The sequence below is a fragment of the Anarhichas minor genome, unplaced genomic scaffold, assembly GCF_050575085.1.
Source record: "Anarhichas minor isolate MPS153535 unplaced genomic scaffold, ASM5057508v1 ptg000010l, whole genome shotgun sequence".
Classification (NCBI taxonomy): domain Eukaryota; kingdom Metazoa; phylum Chordata; class Actinopteri; order Perciformes; family Anarhichadidae; genus Anarhichas; species Anarhichas minor.
In genome coordinates, this window is record NW_027466456.1 from 1,327,881 (window position 1) to 1,341,720 (window position 13,840).

At 40.8% G+C, this 13,840-nt stretch overlaps 3 protein-coding genes across 3 annotated transcripts; 2 read left to right on the plus strand and 1 right to left on the minus strand.

Annotated features, from left to right (window-relative positions):
- The first annotated feature begins 128 nt into the window (after positions 1-128).
- Positions 129-7,752, plus strand: pak2b (p21 protein (Cdc42/Rac)-activated kinase 2b). The gene is made up of 15 exons (XM_076087403.1): positions 129-358; positions 1,343-1,647; positions 1,734-1,840; positions 1,933-2,083; positions 3,386-3,417; positions 3,507-3,620; positions 3,709-3,841; positions 3,955-4,018; positions 4,698-4,746; positions 5,252-5,364; positions 5,452-5,569; positions 6,026-6,125; positions 6,203-6,399; positions 6,583-6,720; positions 6,854-7,752. Exons 2-15 carry the CDS (start codon positions 1,458-1,460, stop codon positions 6,938-6,940), a joined length of 1,593 nt encoding a protein of 530 aa, XP_075943518.1. The 5' UTR covers positions 129-358; positions 1,343-1,457; the 3' UTR covers positions 6,941-7,752.
- Positions 7,753-8,130: 378 nt separating this feature from the next.
- Positions 8,131-11,190, plus strand: rpp21 (ribonuclease P subunit p21). The gene is made up of 5 exons (XM_076087406.1): positions 8,131-8,418; positions 8,502-8,602; positions 9,131-9,213; positions 9,693-9,818; positions 10,067-11,190. Exons 1-5 carry the CDS (start codon positions 8,362-8,364, stop codon positions 10,162-10,164), a joined length of 465 nt encoding a protein of 154 aa, XP_075943521.1. The 5' UTR covers positions 8,131-8,361; the 3' UTR covers positions 10,165-11,190.
- aqp12 (aquaporin 12) lies at positions 10,721-12,219 on the minus strand. The gene is made up of 3 exons (XM_076087404.1): positions 11,625-12,219; positions 11,406-11,522; positions 10,721-11,320 (listed from the first exon to the last, which is right to left on the minus strand). Exons 1-3 carry the CDS (start codon positions 12,217-12,219, stop codon positions 11,193-11,195), a joined length of 840 nt encoding a protein of 279 aa, XP_075943519.1. The 3' UTR covers positions 10,721-11,192.
- Between the last annotated feature and the right edge of the window lie 1,621 nt (positions 12,220-13,840).

The following is a 13,840-nucleotide window of genomic DNA, read 5'->3' on the forward strand; positions in this document are numbered from 1 at the left end:
GAGGAACTATAAAGTGCATCTTTCTAAATGGTTTCAAGACTCTTATCTCAGAGTATTAGGAGTATTAGCTGTAACAGAAACCAGGTAAACTCCTCACACGACCATTATTTTGAAACATTCATTGTTTGGCTCAGGGCTGGGTCGTAGTTCCGTTTCCCTTCTCTTCATAACGGAATTATCCAAGGGCCGAAAAAGATAGATGAAAAGTTGTATTGTAAATAGTTGTAGCCACATCGTTTTTACCCACTTTATATTTGTACCCGTCGCACACCACGTGTCACTGAGGAACTACTTTTTTAACGGATTTACAAACGTTTTCCAAACCGTCGAGGAAAGTTTAACTGGTGTGGACTCTCCGGTGAGCTCTGCGCCTCGTTAGCAAAATAAAGCAAATAAAGCACATTTGTTCTGGATAGTGTGGAAGCATATGTGTGATGTTGACTAAACTACATACTTGCAATATTAGGTTGTCGTGGGGAAAACCCAAAACTTTGGTTGTCAGGCTAGTTAGCATTAGCTTTAAAGCTAAGCGTTGTTCTCGTAGGATAGCGAGCAGCAGTGGTATAGCTTGTCATGCTAACGTTAGCTTCCAGCTAGTACACTTGTTGGTCAAGTAGTTAATGCTAACGTTAGCTTCCAGCTAGCCGCCCCTGTTGTTAACACTTGTGAACTGCAATGATTATATCGCTCTGTTAATGTCCCACTATTGTATTTATTATTTCGTTTTTTTAAGTGTCTGGAATAAAGTTGAATTGAAAACATAAATATTAGCATCAAAATATACTTTAAGTACCAAAAAGTAAAAGTACTTATTACGCAGAACATTTCAGAATAACGTATATAATGTCCCTGGATTATAATTACTGATGCATCAATATATAATAAGATAATATCATAATACATGTTGCAGCTGGTTACGGTGGAGGTTAATTGTAACTACTTTATGTATTGCATTGTAGCTTAAATTCATAATAAAACATCTTATTTTATTAGTTATATTTTGTTGTTAATAATCTCAAATCTGCAAAGTAAGTTATATTTTCAAACATATGTAGTGAAGTAAAAAGCACAATATTGTTCTCTGAAATGTTGAGGAAGAGAAGTATAAAATAGCATAACATACTCAAGTACAGTACAAGTACCTTAAAATATGTAGTACGGCTCTTGAGTAACTGTACTTGCATCATTGTAGCCCAAGACGATGGTGGTGTTCCAGTACTCCTGTAAACTCTACGGCTTCAATATAACACATCACTACCTTGTTTTATGGAAGAAGTTGCTTCCTCACATTCTGCTGTATTTGTAAAGTTTGTGATCCAATGAATGTCTGGTTTTCTTCCAGGTACCACTCTGTGCTTCCTTCTCTCTTCTGCCGTCGTTCTCGGCTCATCCTCGCGTGAGTGCATGAGCACGGCCGGGCCTCCTGCTGATGTGAGCGCTGCAACGAACCTATAGCGATGTGTGATAACGGAGACCCCGAGGACAAACCCCCCGCCCCTCCGGTCAGGATGAGCAGCACCATCTTCAGTACCGGCTCCGGCAAAGACTCCCTCTCGGCCAACCACAGCTCTAAACCGCTGCCCTCGGTGCCCGAGGAGAGGAAACCTCGCAACAAGATCATCTCAATCTTCTCTGGGGCGGAAAAAGGTGAGATTGGTAGAAAGATATTTAACTTTTAACTGTGTTATTGTGTTTGTGATTGGTCAAATTGAGTACTTTTTGGTTACTTTCAGGTGGTAGAAAGAAAGATCGAGACAAAGAGCGACCAGAGATCTCACCACCTTCAGATTTTGAACACACCATACATGTTGGGTTTGACGCTGTCACGGGGGAGTTCACTGTGAGTTTTTGGGTTGTTGTCACACACACACATGCTTCTCTTTACACACATCACATCGTATTCTGACAGCACGTCGCCTTTGTCAAACACAGGGCATGCCAGAGCAGTGGGCTCGACTACTCCAGACCTCAAACATCACCAAGTCGGAGCAGAAGAAGAACCCACAGGCCGTGCTCGACGTCCTCAAGTTCTACGACTCCACCGGCAACGGCCGTCAGAAGTACCTCAGCTTCTCATCTTCTGGTGAGTCTCCAGGTTAAAGTCAGATGTTACATTTATATTTAGTCACCTGCAGGGAAATATGCACTTATATCAAGTTGTTAAATTCAAGTTAAATAAGAGACTCGTTTGTAGGTGCAAGTTAATTATTGCCTAAATTATACTTTACCCCTTTGTCTTCAAGAAGATAACATTATTTTCTTTCCTCATAAAGAGGAATTTGATCAATATTATCTTCATGTAAAACAATGAGTGACCAGTTAAACAGTACAGAGGGTTAGCCTCGAAATAAAACCCCTTGAGAACACCGACTTGATTTATTCCAGTCATGTCTGAGAGGACTCCTCTATGTTTTGTTTGGTCTTTTATGCTCTTAGGTTGTAGAAAGTCCCCTTTAGAAAGACCAAAACACAGTGCGATGCAGTTCAACCGCACTGACAATTGAAAGAGACAAACAGTTGAGTTAGACTGTAAGAAATCAGCAGTCATTGGTGAAAGAAACTGGAAGCTGAGCATCAAACTGTGTGCAGATTTAGATGCTAACCGCTTCCTGTTTCAGTGTCAAGTGCACATAAAAATTGCTGTAAAAAGATGTGATTAACAGGCAACCTGTTGCTTTAGCGAAGCTCTTCATCATACGCCTCAATAGAAACAGAGGGCTAGTTTCGGGTTCGCACTATTGGAATATCAGCTGAACAAATCACAGGTTAAACGTGTTCAGTCTAACCTCTGAGTAGACCGCAGACGGTCCAGCTGAATATTTAGAGCCCAGGTGCACCGTGTGGTCCGGTAATGATTGAGGGTCACTGACGCTTCTCTGGACTGGAAAACTAATTAAAATCAGAATACTTCCAACTGTATTTCTTTATCAGGCAACACTGTTGGTGGACGTCGACTAAACTGAAATTTGAATCATTTATTTCTTCTTCTTTTGGGGCCAAAACTATTTCAAATGTAAATAATATATTTGGTGAATTATACAGTTTAATCCGTGTTAAAATAGTTATTATTGAAGGAAATAAGGAAAATATCAATATTACAGGGATGTCTGTTGCGGTTCATTTTGCTTACCATTGACTCACATATCGAAGCTGTATATACACGTTGTAAATGTCTTGTCTTTCTATTTTCCGCTGGCTTTGCTGAAGTTTATTGGCGCACTTTGAATTAACATACTGACCGATATGTATAAGAATGTTGTTAGTGGTTAATTGTTGATATCCTTAATAACCCGCGATTCCAAACTTTTAAACGGCAGCGTATTTTAATCTGTGACTAATCTGAGAATTTATAAAACATCTTTTTATTGTTTTTGTTTATTCACAGAAAAAGACGCATTCACTCCAGGGCCTCAGTCTGTAAGTATTGTTAAAACACAGATTCTGTTGTATTTTTGCTGTGTTTTGTCTCATAGAGACTAGACACCTTTTCTTTCGCTCTGAATCAGCCTGTGAAAAAAGGCGGCGAGCCGTCTTCTCCGAACATCAAAGACATCGACGACGACGACGACGATGAAACTCCTCCTCCGATTGTAGCCCCGAGACCGGAGCACACGAAGAGTGTGAGTCGCCTCGACAGCGTCACGATCCTCTTCTCAAACTGGAAATGTATTTATTTGTTTCTCTTCTGTTTATTGTTTTGTTGTTCAGATGTACACTCGCTCCGTCATCGAGCCCATCCCCGCTCCGAGCTCGTGTCCAGAGGGAGACGCTGCCTCGAAGGCTGCGGACAGGCAGAAGAAGAAGGGCAAGATGACGGATGAGGAGATCATGGACAGACTGAGTAAATGATGAATTCATTACTAATCCCACAAATCTGTTGGTTCAATAATACAGCAGTTTAAAAATACAACCTGTTACATTTATTTTTCTGTGTGAACGTTATATTTCTTACAGGAACGATAGTCAGCATCGGAGATCCCAAGAAGAAATACACCAGATATGAAAAAATCGGTCAGGGGTGAGTGCAGATCCAAAGGAACCTTTAGAACCTTTAATACGACTTAAGTTTGTATGTGAACTACTATCATGAATAATACTTTTATGATAATAATAATAATAATAGCAATAGGGCCTTCTTCCTCAACAAAATCTGTTCCCTTTTGTTCTGTTCCGTTTACATTTCTTAAACTTTCTCCCTCGATGTGCTCACACTTGGATTTCAACTTTGACTGTTGAAACTGTTGACTGCGACTAGATGGCACTCTACATCTGAAAGACTCCACAGCAACGTCTCCTTCCAGACCCGGTTACTTAAGACAGTCCACAGACGTTGTTGTGAGCAGTTCCATGAAGGAACTACTTTCTGTCTACCGAACTACAGCCGCTAACCGTGTCACATGTCCCTCATGTCTTAATCAGAAGATGCTGCATTCAGAAAAAGGCCTAATTCTGTTTACATGACCCGTATCAAACTCTGAGTAATAGTGTAATATTAGTGTGCATGTAAATGTAATCAGTGTCAGGTTTATGAAGCCAGATACCTCCAACGAGAGCAGAACTATGAGACAATGAGACAGATTCCAGCAGTATTATCATTCTAAAGACGTCTGTGAACAAAACATATGCCGACTAGTTTGAGTGGACTGTTTGTTAAAATGTGGACTGAAGTTGAATCGCTCGTCTCATTTGTCTCACAGGGCTTCAGGAACCGTGTTCACAGCCATCGATGTGGCCACGGGACAAGAGGTAAAGAGTGACCTCATGGATGAGGAGAGACTAACCAGGGACACAACAGTAGAGTAGTGGAGCTCATGACGTTTAAAATAAATAAATGACTCATGGAAGATAAGAGTAACAGCTGCCACGGTGGCAGCTAGTGATAATTATGAGATGATGGTAAATAAAGAAGTAAACTGACCCTGTAGTTAAAACAGCAATATCTATTTAAAGTTAGATAACATTGGTCAGCATGCTGTATCGACAAAGTACGTTGAATTGAGCAAGAGTGTGTTTTATGTTTTCATCAGACGAAGAACCTGTTTTATTCTTTCAAAAGTTGCATCTTCTTGTTTTAAATACTTTACTTTAAGAGAGAAAAGACAATCAGAGAAAGCAGGTAAACGTGTATAGATCATATACTTATGGAGTCATAATAAGGACCGAGGGAAGGTTTGAAATGTTGGATATTATAACTTACGAATCACATTTTGTTGATTCTAAATATCTGCTCTCTGACGCGTTCTTGTTACAGGTCGCCATTAAACAGATCAACCTGCAGAAGCAGCCGAAGAAGGAGCTGATCATCAACGAGATTCTAGTGATGAAGGAGTTGAAGAACCCAAACATCGTCAACTTCGTAGACAGGTAGGACTGAAAGTAAACCTAAAGACATCCATCACAATAACATGGCTGGACACCAGTGTGTGACCTGTGTGTGTGTGTGTGTGTCAGTTTCCTGATGGGGGAGGAGCTGTTTGTGGTGATGGAGTATCTGGCTGGAGGCTCGCTGACAGACGTGGTCACAGAGACCTGTATGGACGAGGCTCAGATAGCCGCTGTCTGCAGAGAGGTACGCTGCTCTCGTTACTACCAGGACTGTATGAAAAGAGGTCAAAGTCACACTTCATGAGGCAAAACTAAAACTTTAAGGCACAGTTCAGATGTTATGAAGGTTCTCCTCCACAGTCAGGGTTCTACTACAGTAGATGAGTTCATAGAAACAGACAGGAGAACCAGCACGGGAGCAAAGTAATGTTCTGTTGTGGACGTATTCTAGACTCCTAAAAGAATGTCTATCAGTTTAAGTGAAGCTATATTTAGAATGTTTTAGGAGTTGCTGGTCTACTGCTGCCTCCATCAGTTAGTTAGTTTCATATTGTGTGACTTTGTTGAATCAGAACTAACCCAAAGTCACACAATAACACACACAAACTAACTGATGGAGGCAGAGACTGATGTTCTACTACTATCCCTTTAACTCTCAACAGCGTCTCACTCGCTCTCCTCTTTGTCTCCATACCTGCAGTGTTTACAAGCGTTGGAGTTCCTGCATGCGAACCAGGTCATTCACAGAGACATCAAAAGTGACAATGTGTTACTTGGGATGGACGGCTCCGTCAAGCTGAGTAAGTCGCTGCACTGACGTTAAACTCGTTCTCTGTAACTTGGTATTTATTACTCTTCTTCTTCATGTCCTCGACAGCCGACTTTGGCTTCTGCGCCCAGATCACTCCGGAGCAGAGCAAGCGCAGCACCATGGTGGGAACGCCTTACTGGATGGCTCCGGAGGTGGTGACCAGAAAGGCTTATGGGCCCAAAGTGGACATCTGGTCACTGGGTATCATGGCCATTGAGATGGTTGAAGGAGAGCCTCCCTACCTGAACGAGAACCCACTACGAGTGAGTGAAAGCGTGTTCTATCCTTTAGTTATTTCAAAACATGAATTAAAAACAGATCAGACTTTTTAAATGTCCTCGCTTTGCCCAGTTTGACTTCATTAATTTGCTGTTTCGTGTTATTTCCTGAAACTAGATTTCACATTTGTTCTTTGTTCCTCCTCTGGTCTCGTCCTCCTCCGACAGGCTTTATACCTGATTGCCACAAACGGCACACCTGAGCTCCAGAACCCGGAGAAGCTGTCTCCGGTCTTCAGAGACTTCCTCAACCGTTGTTTGGAAATGGACGTGGAGAAAAGAGGAGGAGGCAAAGAGCTGCTGCAGGTAAAAAACACATAACTCTTCTTTCTGTAAATGTTTCTTGTTTTGATAAAAAAAAGAAGTGCACTTCATTAAAATTGTTTTCTCCTTCTTCTCCCTCCTCCTCCTCTTCCTCTTTCTCCTCCTCTGTGTGCAGCATCCGTTCCTGAAGTTGGCGAAGCCGCTCTCCAGCCTCACGCCTCTCATCCTGGCATCCAAGGAGGCCATGAAGGCTAACCGTTAGCTCGTGAAGGCTAACCGTTAGCTCGTGAAGGCTAACCGTTAGCTCATGACGCTAGCCACCCTGCCCTTCCCCATTGCTGTGCACAGATACGTGCCAACCGTTTTAGAATTATTTTTGTTGTGCCAGACAATAGGCTGAGAGTGACTCTCCACTCATGAAGCACCAGCCTTAAGAAGCCCTGACAAACCTCACTGTGAAGAAGACCAAAAAGAAGAAACGTGGAGCACAACTCCACCGCTGTCCATATGAACTCTGTCCTCACTCAGATGTCAGAAGTCAAACTGAAGTGCTTAGTTTCCGAGTCGGGCGTAGTTATTTTGTACAACAGATCTGGTGACAAGTTAGAGCTCGTGTTTAACTTGGAATGAAGAAGATGCCTAGTTCTATTTTAGTTTGTTTGTTTTTTAATCAACTGCCTTAAACAAATGCAAAACGTTGCCTAATGTATTGTTGATTGTGTCGAAGTTTCTCTTCCTGTGATTTTTACTACCTTTGTAATTTACCTTCTCAGCTTCTTAGTTTATTTTGATACTTGAATTTCATATTTGTCCCTTTTCTTGTGATGTAGTTGGTCTCATTCAACGAACACTCTTTGCTATTTCCACATCGTGTTTTATGGACATTTTCTCCGTTTTTGTTTTTATAGGAAACATTTATGTACATTCGTCATCATGAACACACCTAACAGACCCCCCCCCCCCCCCCATTAGTTTCCTGATACCAGAGCTGCACCTTACAGGCAAACGTTTAACATGTTAGATTGACAGGGTTTATACTCTCTTCTCTATTGTTATTAAAAAATGAGTATTGTATGTTGAACTCTGTCCTTTTGTGCTCTTCTAGACTAAACAAATGTGTTTTTCTTATGTGTATATTTTGTACTTAATGTTTAGTTTAGCCATAGTGGTTAGCTGTCGGAGGCTGATGAAGACAATTAGTTTATTTTTTTCTTCTGGACGACTAACAAACTTGTCTGCACACTCAAATAAACTGTTATTGTAATTGTTGTCGAGGAATATCACCTTATTGTATAAAACAAATATGAGACTATAGCGATGTAAGCGGTGCAATAACCATTTCTATCTGTACTGAATGTTTGAAGTGGAACCAATGAAGAGTTTTATTTATTAATAGTGATAGCTTTATGCCTTTAACTTTATTCTCTACAGGAAGTGCAGATATATGTTTAGGATGTAAGTGACAGAGCGCGAGGTGTCTTTATTTTGAAGTAGGACGTTCACAATCATTTTGAAAGCAGGTTTTGTTTTTGTTGGTTTGAGCTTATTTGGTGCTTTTATTTTGGAGGTATTGTCCGGAAGTGTAGCTGTGGTTGAGGTCCGGCTGCTGTAAGCTAGCTGAAAGCGAAAAGCCGCTGCACGGAAACTTCTACTGAATTTAGTTTTTCCAGACTTTTGTGTGAAATGGCAGCCCAGATGAAAGATAAAGACGCTTACCAAAGACTGAACTATCTTTACCAGGTCGGAAACAAACAAAGAGGGGAAACATTACCGCTGTCACGATGCTAACGGCAGCAGTCTAACATGCTAACATCTCTTTCCAGGCTGCACACTGTGTTTTATCACAAAACCCGGAAAATGTGGAGCTGGCTCGTTTCTACTGCTTCACACAGAAGACCATCGCGAGACGTTTAGTTCTCAGACAGTAAGTTTATCTTTTAATGTCCACTAGTGTTTATTTTGAAGGCAGAGTTAATGTTTTATTTTCTTATTTATTTTTTGCACAAGGGTCAAATGTACATACACTAATAATTATTACATTTTTAGGCTTCATCATTAGACAGATGTGCCTGCTTGTTTACATCAATAAAGCTCATCAAAAAAAAAGAATAATTAAACTAAAACGCAGTATTTACTCAAGCACTGTACTTTTAAAGGTACTTAACGAGTATTTCTATTTTGTGCTACTTACTACTTATTCTACATCTCAGGGGTAAATATTGTACTTTTTACTTTTCATTAATCTGATAACTTTAGTTACTTTGCAGATTCAGATTATTAATATAGAATATAAATCAACTAATAATTTATAATGCATTATTGCAGATTAAAGCCAGCAATATATAGTTCAGAACCAGTTAAAAGTTCCTCAAAGTAACTTTCAGCCAACAAGAGAAACCTTTAAGTCTAACCTAATTTAACCTTTTAAGTCTAATTGTGGATTTTATTGCAGAGACCCGTCAGTAAAGAGAACATTATGCAAGAAGTGCTGCTCGTTGCTTGTCCCGGGTGTCACTGCTTCAACAAGACAACGAAGTAAGTCAGTTCACCATTTATACTGAGGGTCCAGATCTACGGCGTTGTATCTGTGCACCATTCCTGTGTGAGATTTAAAGTACAGAAACATATTTATAAATATATATTTTGCAAGCACAGCAATGACTTTTTGAAAATACAATTTTACACAAGCAACAATTATTTCATTTGAACAAACAAAGATGTATTTTGTGCTCAATAAATTAATTTGCATGTTTGCTAACGTCCATATTAACGTGCCATAATAACTCATTTACTCATATTGGATAATAGCAAACTTGCAAATTAATATACTGAGCACATAGATTAATAGAATGTTTTGCTTGCGCATAATTTCTCCTCAAAATATAATTTCTTGCTCGGGCACAAATAAACGCCATAGAAAGTTAATTTATGGGCTTAATCTCAATTTGTCGGGTAGATTTAAAGACGCATATTCAGACACACTGACCTTCTTTGTGTCGACTTTGTGTTTTTAGGAAAAAACAGGAAGGCCCGCTTCACTGTCGTGAGGTGCCTCAGCTGTGAGCAGAGCAAGACGCTGCTGAATGACCCGGACCATTGTTTGTGGGTCGACCGTCCAGAGGCGCAGCAGAAGCAGCCAGGTGACAAAACCCCGACTCGGCACTCTGCACCGGCCTCACAGAGGAATGTCTCTATGGACACACTGTACTTATCTAAACAGTAGTCTGCTCTGAAGCATCAAGATTATTTTAATGTTTCAACTCCCAGTGAGGCAACAATGAGTTAAAAAGGGGAAACACTTCAGGTTCTGCGTTGTCGGCATTAATAGGCTGACAGATTAACCGTCAATCACTTCTTGGCACTGACCATAGTGTATTCTTTCTTTCAGGTCCAGGCCCTTCTACTAAAAAACAACCAAAAGACAAAAAACCTGCCGAGTCAGCGTCTTCTAAACCCAGAGCTGCTCAGAGCAGCGGCAGCACGTAGCAGCAGTTCTCTGACCGGGAAATATGAAGAACTGGTATTTCTTTTCTTTTCTTTTTGTAAAGAAATGTGTAACTGTGTTATGTTATCCACAATCTCTAATGCATTCTTGGCCTCTGAGATCATCTTCAGTATCTTTGTGCAGTGTTTACTCGAGTTGTTCAGTATCAGTAATAACGTCTAGAATGCTGAATATGGTCTTGAGTCTATGCACCGACGTGATGATATGTTATTATATAGTTTATAAGCTCCTTCACGCTACATGGGAACAAGAAAAAACACGCGTCACTCTCTACCTGATCCAAACATCCTGCCTGATCACTACTGCACATGTGCAAACTAGTCCCACACACCTGTAATTAAACACTCGTGCACTGGACTTTCTCCCTGATAAAGTTTCATTTTGAACAACAAATCTGTTGAAATCAGCAGGAGAGCTAGTTAACGTTAGCGGTTAGCACAGTCCTCCTCTGCTAAATACAGGAGCTAATGTGAGCAGAGGTTCCATTGAGTTACATTACGATGCATTCAAGATCCATTCAGTAAAAATGAGTATTGGGCGAAGGTAAATTATAGTTACCAAGATGTTTTCAAATGTAAAGGTTTTTGGCGTGAAACGTAAATGAAAACAGTTTGATGGAGATGTTTTCACAGCAATATAAAATGGTTATTAGAGAGGGAAATATGATCTTGTAAACTTTTATTTTTTAATTTTTTTAACACACTGGTATCAGAATGGTGCTCGACAAGTTCATGTAAAGGAATGGAGACGGATGAAATAGTTTCAGAACTTCTCTGTTTGTCACAGTGTGATGCTGCCAGCAGATGGCCACCATGTGGTGTGCTACACATTTAAAGTGCTGTTTTTGTTCCTAAAAGTAGAACTTCATCGATGGTAATGATTTTATTGAAAATGATTGACAAGGATATTTAACATTTTCTGTACAGTAAAAATCTCTTGACCATTTGTTGTCAGCTACTTTTCCTTAAAGGTTGATTTGAAAAGTAATAAAAAAAGGTTGCAGTTTCTTTCACAGTTTCTTCTTCTCTGCTTTGTCGGCCTTCTTCACTCGGAAACGTGTCTTCTGAAAGTACAGAAGGTTCTTGGCAAAGATCCTCGGGATGTGGCGCGTGTACATGAGGAGAGCCAGAATCATGCCTAGAAAACAGACGTTCACTGTAAACGGTGCGTTCGCTTCTTAAAGAGCTGACGTGTGTATATATTTCACTGTAATGTAATTCACCTGTGAGAGAGCCCAGCCAGTAGACCACCGCGTACTGTGAGAAGGTGAATCCAGAACACTGGAAGGTGAGGCCGTAAGATAAGGAGGGACTCATGTAAGCTGAGGTGTAGCCTTTGGCTGCAAAAAGAAAAATAATTGACAAATACAGTTAATGTTAGCCACTGTTTACTATACAGATTAAAGATGCTTTTAAAGAAGGAGGATTCCACTGAGTCTTACCTATATGGGACAGGAAGGTGAGGAAAACCGCGATCAGAGGCACGCGGATCAGAGCAGACCTGCGTCTCAGGTTCAGAAGGACTAGATGTAAGACGAGCGTGCAAACGCACTCGGTGAAAAAACCCTGAAGCAGAGAGACCAGCAGAGACGTGCTGCACTCTCTCGCCATCAGGTTTTTGATCATGTGCATGTCCGTCAGCTCCAGACTCCAGTAGTATGCGGCCACGTGGAGGGCCAGGTGGGCCCCGAGAAACTGGGCTGCAACGGCCAGGAGAGTGGCCAAGGTGGTGGCCTCCAGCTGCAGGAACTTCAGCACGACCAGGGTGGGGTTCCCCGACGCGTCGCCGCAGATCCCGCCGTGCGTCAGCAGCACCAGGAACAGTACGGTCAGAGTCACATCAGGACCCAGGCCCCCGGCCCACTCGCCCACCTCTACGATGGTCTGCACCTCCAGCCGACACGCCACCAGCATGAAAGAGGACGCAAACTCCAAGACGAAGGCGAACCGAGGCCATCTTTTAAAGAGCGTTTGGACCAGGGCTGCAAAAATGACAACAGCCAGGAAGTATCCCAGAGACGCGTTGAGCCCAGACATGGCTCTTTTTCACCCCAAAAGAAATGAATGAGGGTTTGACCCAACAACTCCGCTGTCTGTTTGGCAACGTGGCACATGCAGAGACACATTTCTTATCAGAGACACGTCAGGTTTTTTTATCCCACAGCCACCTGCCAAAATACACATGGACCGCGACACAAGGTCAGGTCAAGAAGTTGGCCTTCAGTCGGTGGCGTTCATGTATAATTAGATATCTCTCTCTCTCTCTACAGGATGGCACTTACTTCTAAAGGATACTTTTCCTATTAGACTCGATGACTAAAGTGGTATTAAAACACAAATGAGAACATATCACCCACTGGGTTCATAAGTCTGGGGAATGTGCTTGTATATGTTACAACCCGGCTCAAAGGCTAAATGGGAGACCAGACGAGTGTCAAATTAATAAATAACCACATTTATTTAACGGATAATATTAATTTAACAAAACAGTGGAAAGTCAGTAATCAGTGATGTCGGCATGGGTGAATGTGTGGAAATGCATCCGTGGAAGTGCATGTTCAGGTCGCGAGTCTTTGTAGCTTGAACCAAACCAGGCTCAGGTTTTTCTTTTTTAAAGGGGGGTGTAGAAGATCAGAGACCAAGAGCTGGAGGACTCTTCTCAAGAGAGATCTTTTATCTGGATCTCCTCCACCTGAAGCTCTAGATCCATACATTTCTCCATCAAGCCTCTGTTTTTTTGTACCCACCTACTCCTGCTTCTTCTCCTCGAGCGTCTTCTCTTTGTTCTTTATAGATCAGACAAGACTAGTCCTCCTCCCAGTGGAGTCTCTCAGGCTACATACACACTAATACGTTTCTGTTTAAAACGAAAACTATCTACGTCCACTCAGTTTTACTTTATACTTCTACTCCAACTTAGAAGTACTACATTTATCTGACAGCTTTTAGTTACTTTCTGCATTAAAAAAATCACATGATCTGATGCAGTACTACTAATCCACCCAGTAGTATACAAAGTATCTATAATTAGCTCCACATTTATGAACATTAAAATACTCTGACATGTTTTCATTAGTGATAAAAACAGAATAATATAATATTGTTTAGCCCTGTTAAAGGAGCCATTCTGCATAATTAGTTATTTTACTTTTGATACTTTTAGCTGATTATACTTCTGTACTTAAATACCATTTTGAATCCAGAAATTTAACTTGTAATAGAGTATTTTTACTTACTTCAGAAAAGGATCTGAGTACTTCTTCCACCACTGTGTATTCCTGCTCCTCCGTCTTATTTGTCCTCAGAAATACAGAATCTTTACAATCACATTTGGTTTTGTTATAACTCAAAGCTCAGCGTCCTAATTTTGTCCTCGTTTCTAAACTCTCATAAATTAGACAAATACATTTTATTCAGAGGTTTGCTGAAATGTTCAGTGGAGTCGTGTTCATATGACCCTGGCAAATTTAATAAAGATAATAAAGATGGTTAACTGTACAGTTTTTTGAGAAATGTAAAGGGAAACTAGACCAAACTACTTGATAACATTAATAGTTTCCTCATATTTCATATTAAAAACATCCTCAATAGGTTTGCTAAAATGTTCAAGTTCTCTTCAGAATGACTCTGACTACAACTAGAAAAATCACCTCAAAAT

Coding starts and splice junctions, on each gene's coding strand:
- pak2b (XM_076087403.1), top strand. CDS start 1,458: ATGTGTGATAACGGAGACCCCGAGGACAAACCCCCCGCCCCTCCGGTC. Junction 3,418..3,506: donor TCACTCCAGGGCCTCAGTCT/GTAAGTATTGTT, acceptor GCTCTGAATCAG/CCTGTGAAAAAAGGCGGCGA. Junction 5,570..6,025: donor TAGCCGCTGTCTGCAGAGAG/GTACGCTGCTCT, acceptor CCATACCTGCAG/TGTTTACAAGCGTTGGAGTT.
- rpp21 (XM_076087406.1), top strand. CDS start 8,362: ATGGCAGCCCAGATGAAAGATAAAGACGCTTACCAAAGACTGAACTAT. Junction 9,214..9,692: donor TGCTTCAACAAGACAACGAA/GTAAGTCAGTTC, acceptor TTGTGTTTTTAG/GAAAAAACAGGAAGGCCCGC. Junction 9,819..10,066: donor GGCGCAGCAGAAGCAGCCAG/GTGACAAAACCC, acceptor TCTTTCTTTCAG/GTCCAGGCCCTTCTACTAAA.
- aqp12 (XM_076087404.1), bottom strand. CDS start 12,219: ATGTCTGGGCTCAACGCGTCTCTGGGATACTTCCTGGCTGTTGTCATT. Junction 11,523..11,624: donor CACCTTCCTGTCCCATATAG/GTAAGACTCAGT, acceptor TTCTTTTTGCAG/CCAAAGGCTACACCTCAGCT. Junction 11,321..11,405: donor CTGGCTGGGCTCTCTCACAG/GTGAATTACATT, acceptor TCTGTTTTCTAG/GCATGATTCTGGCTCTCCTC.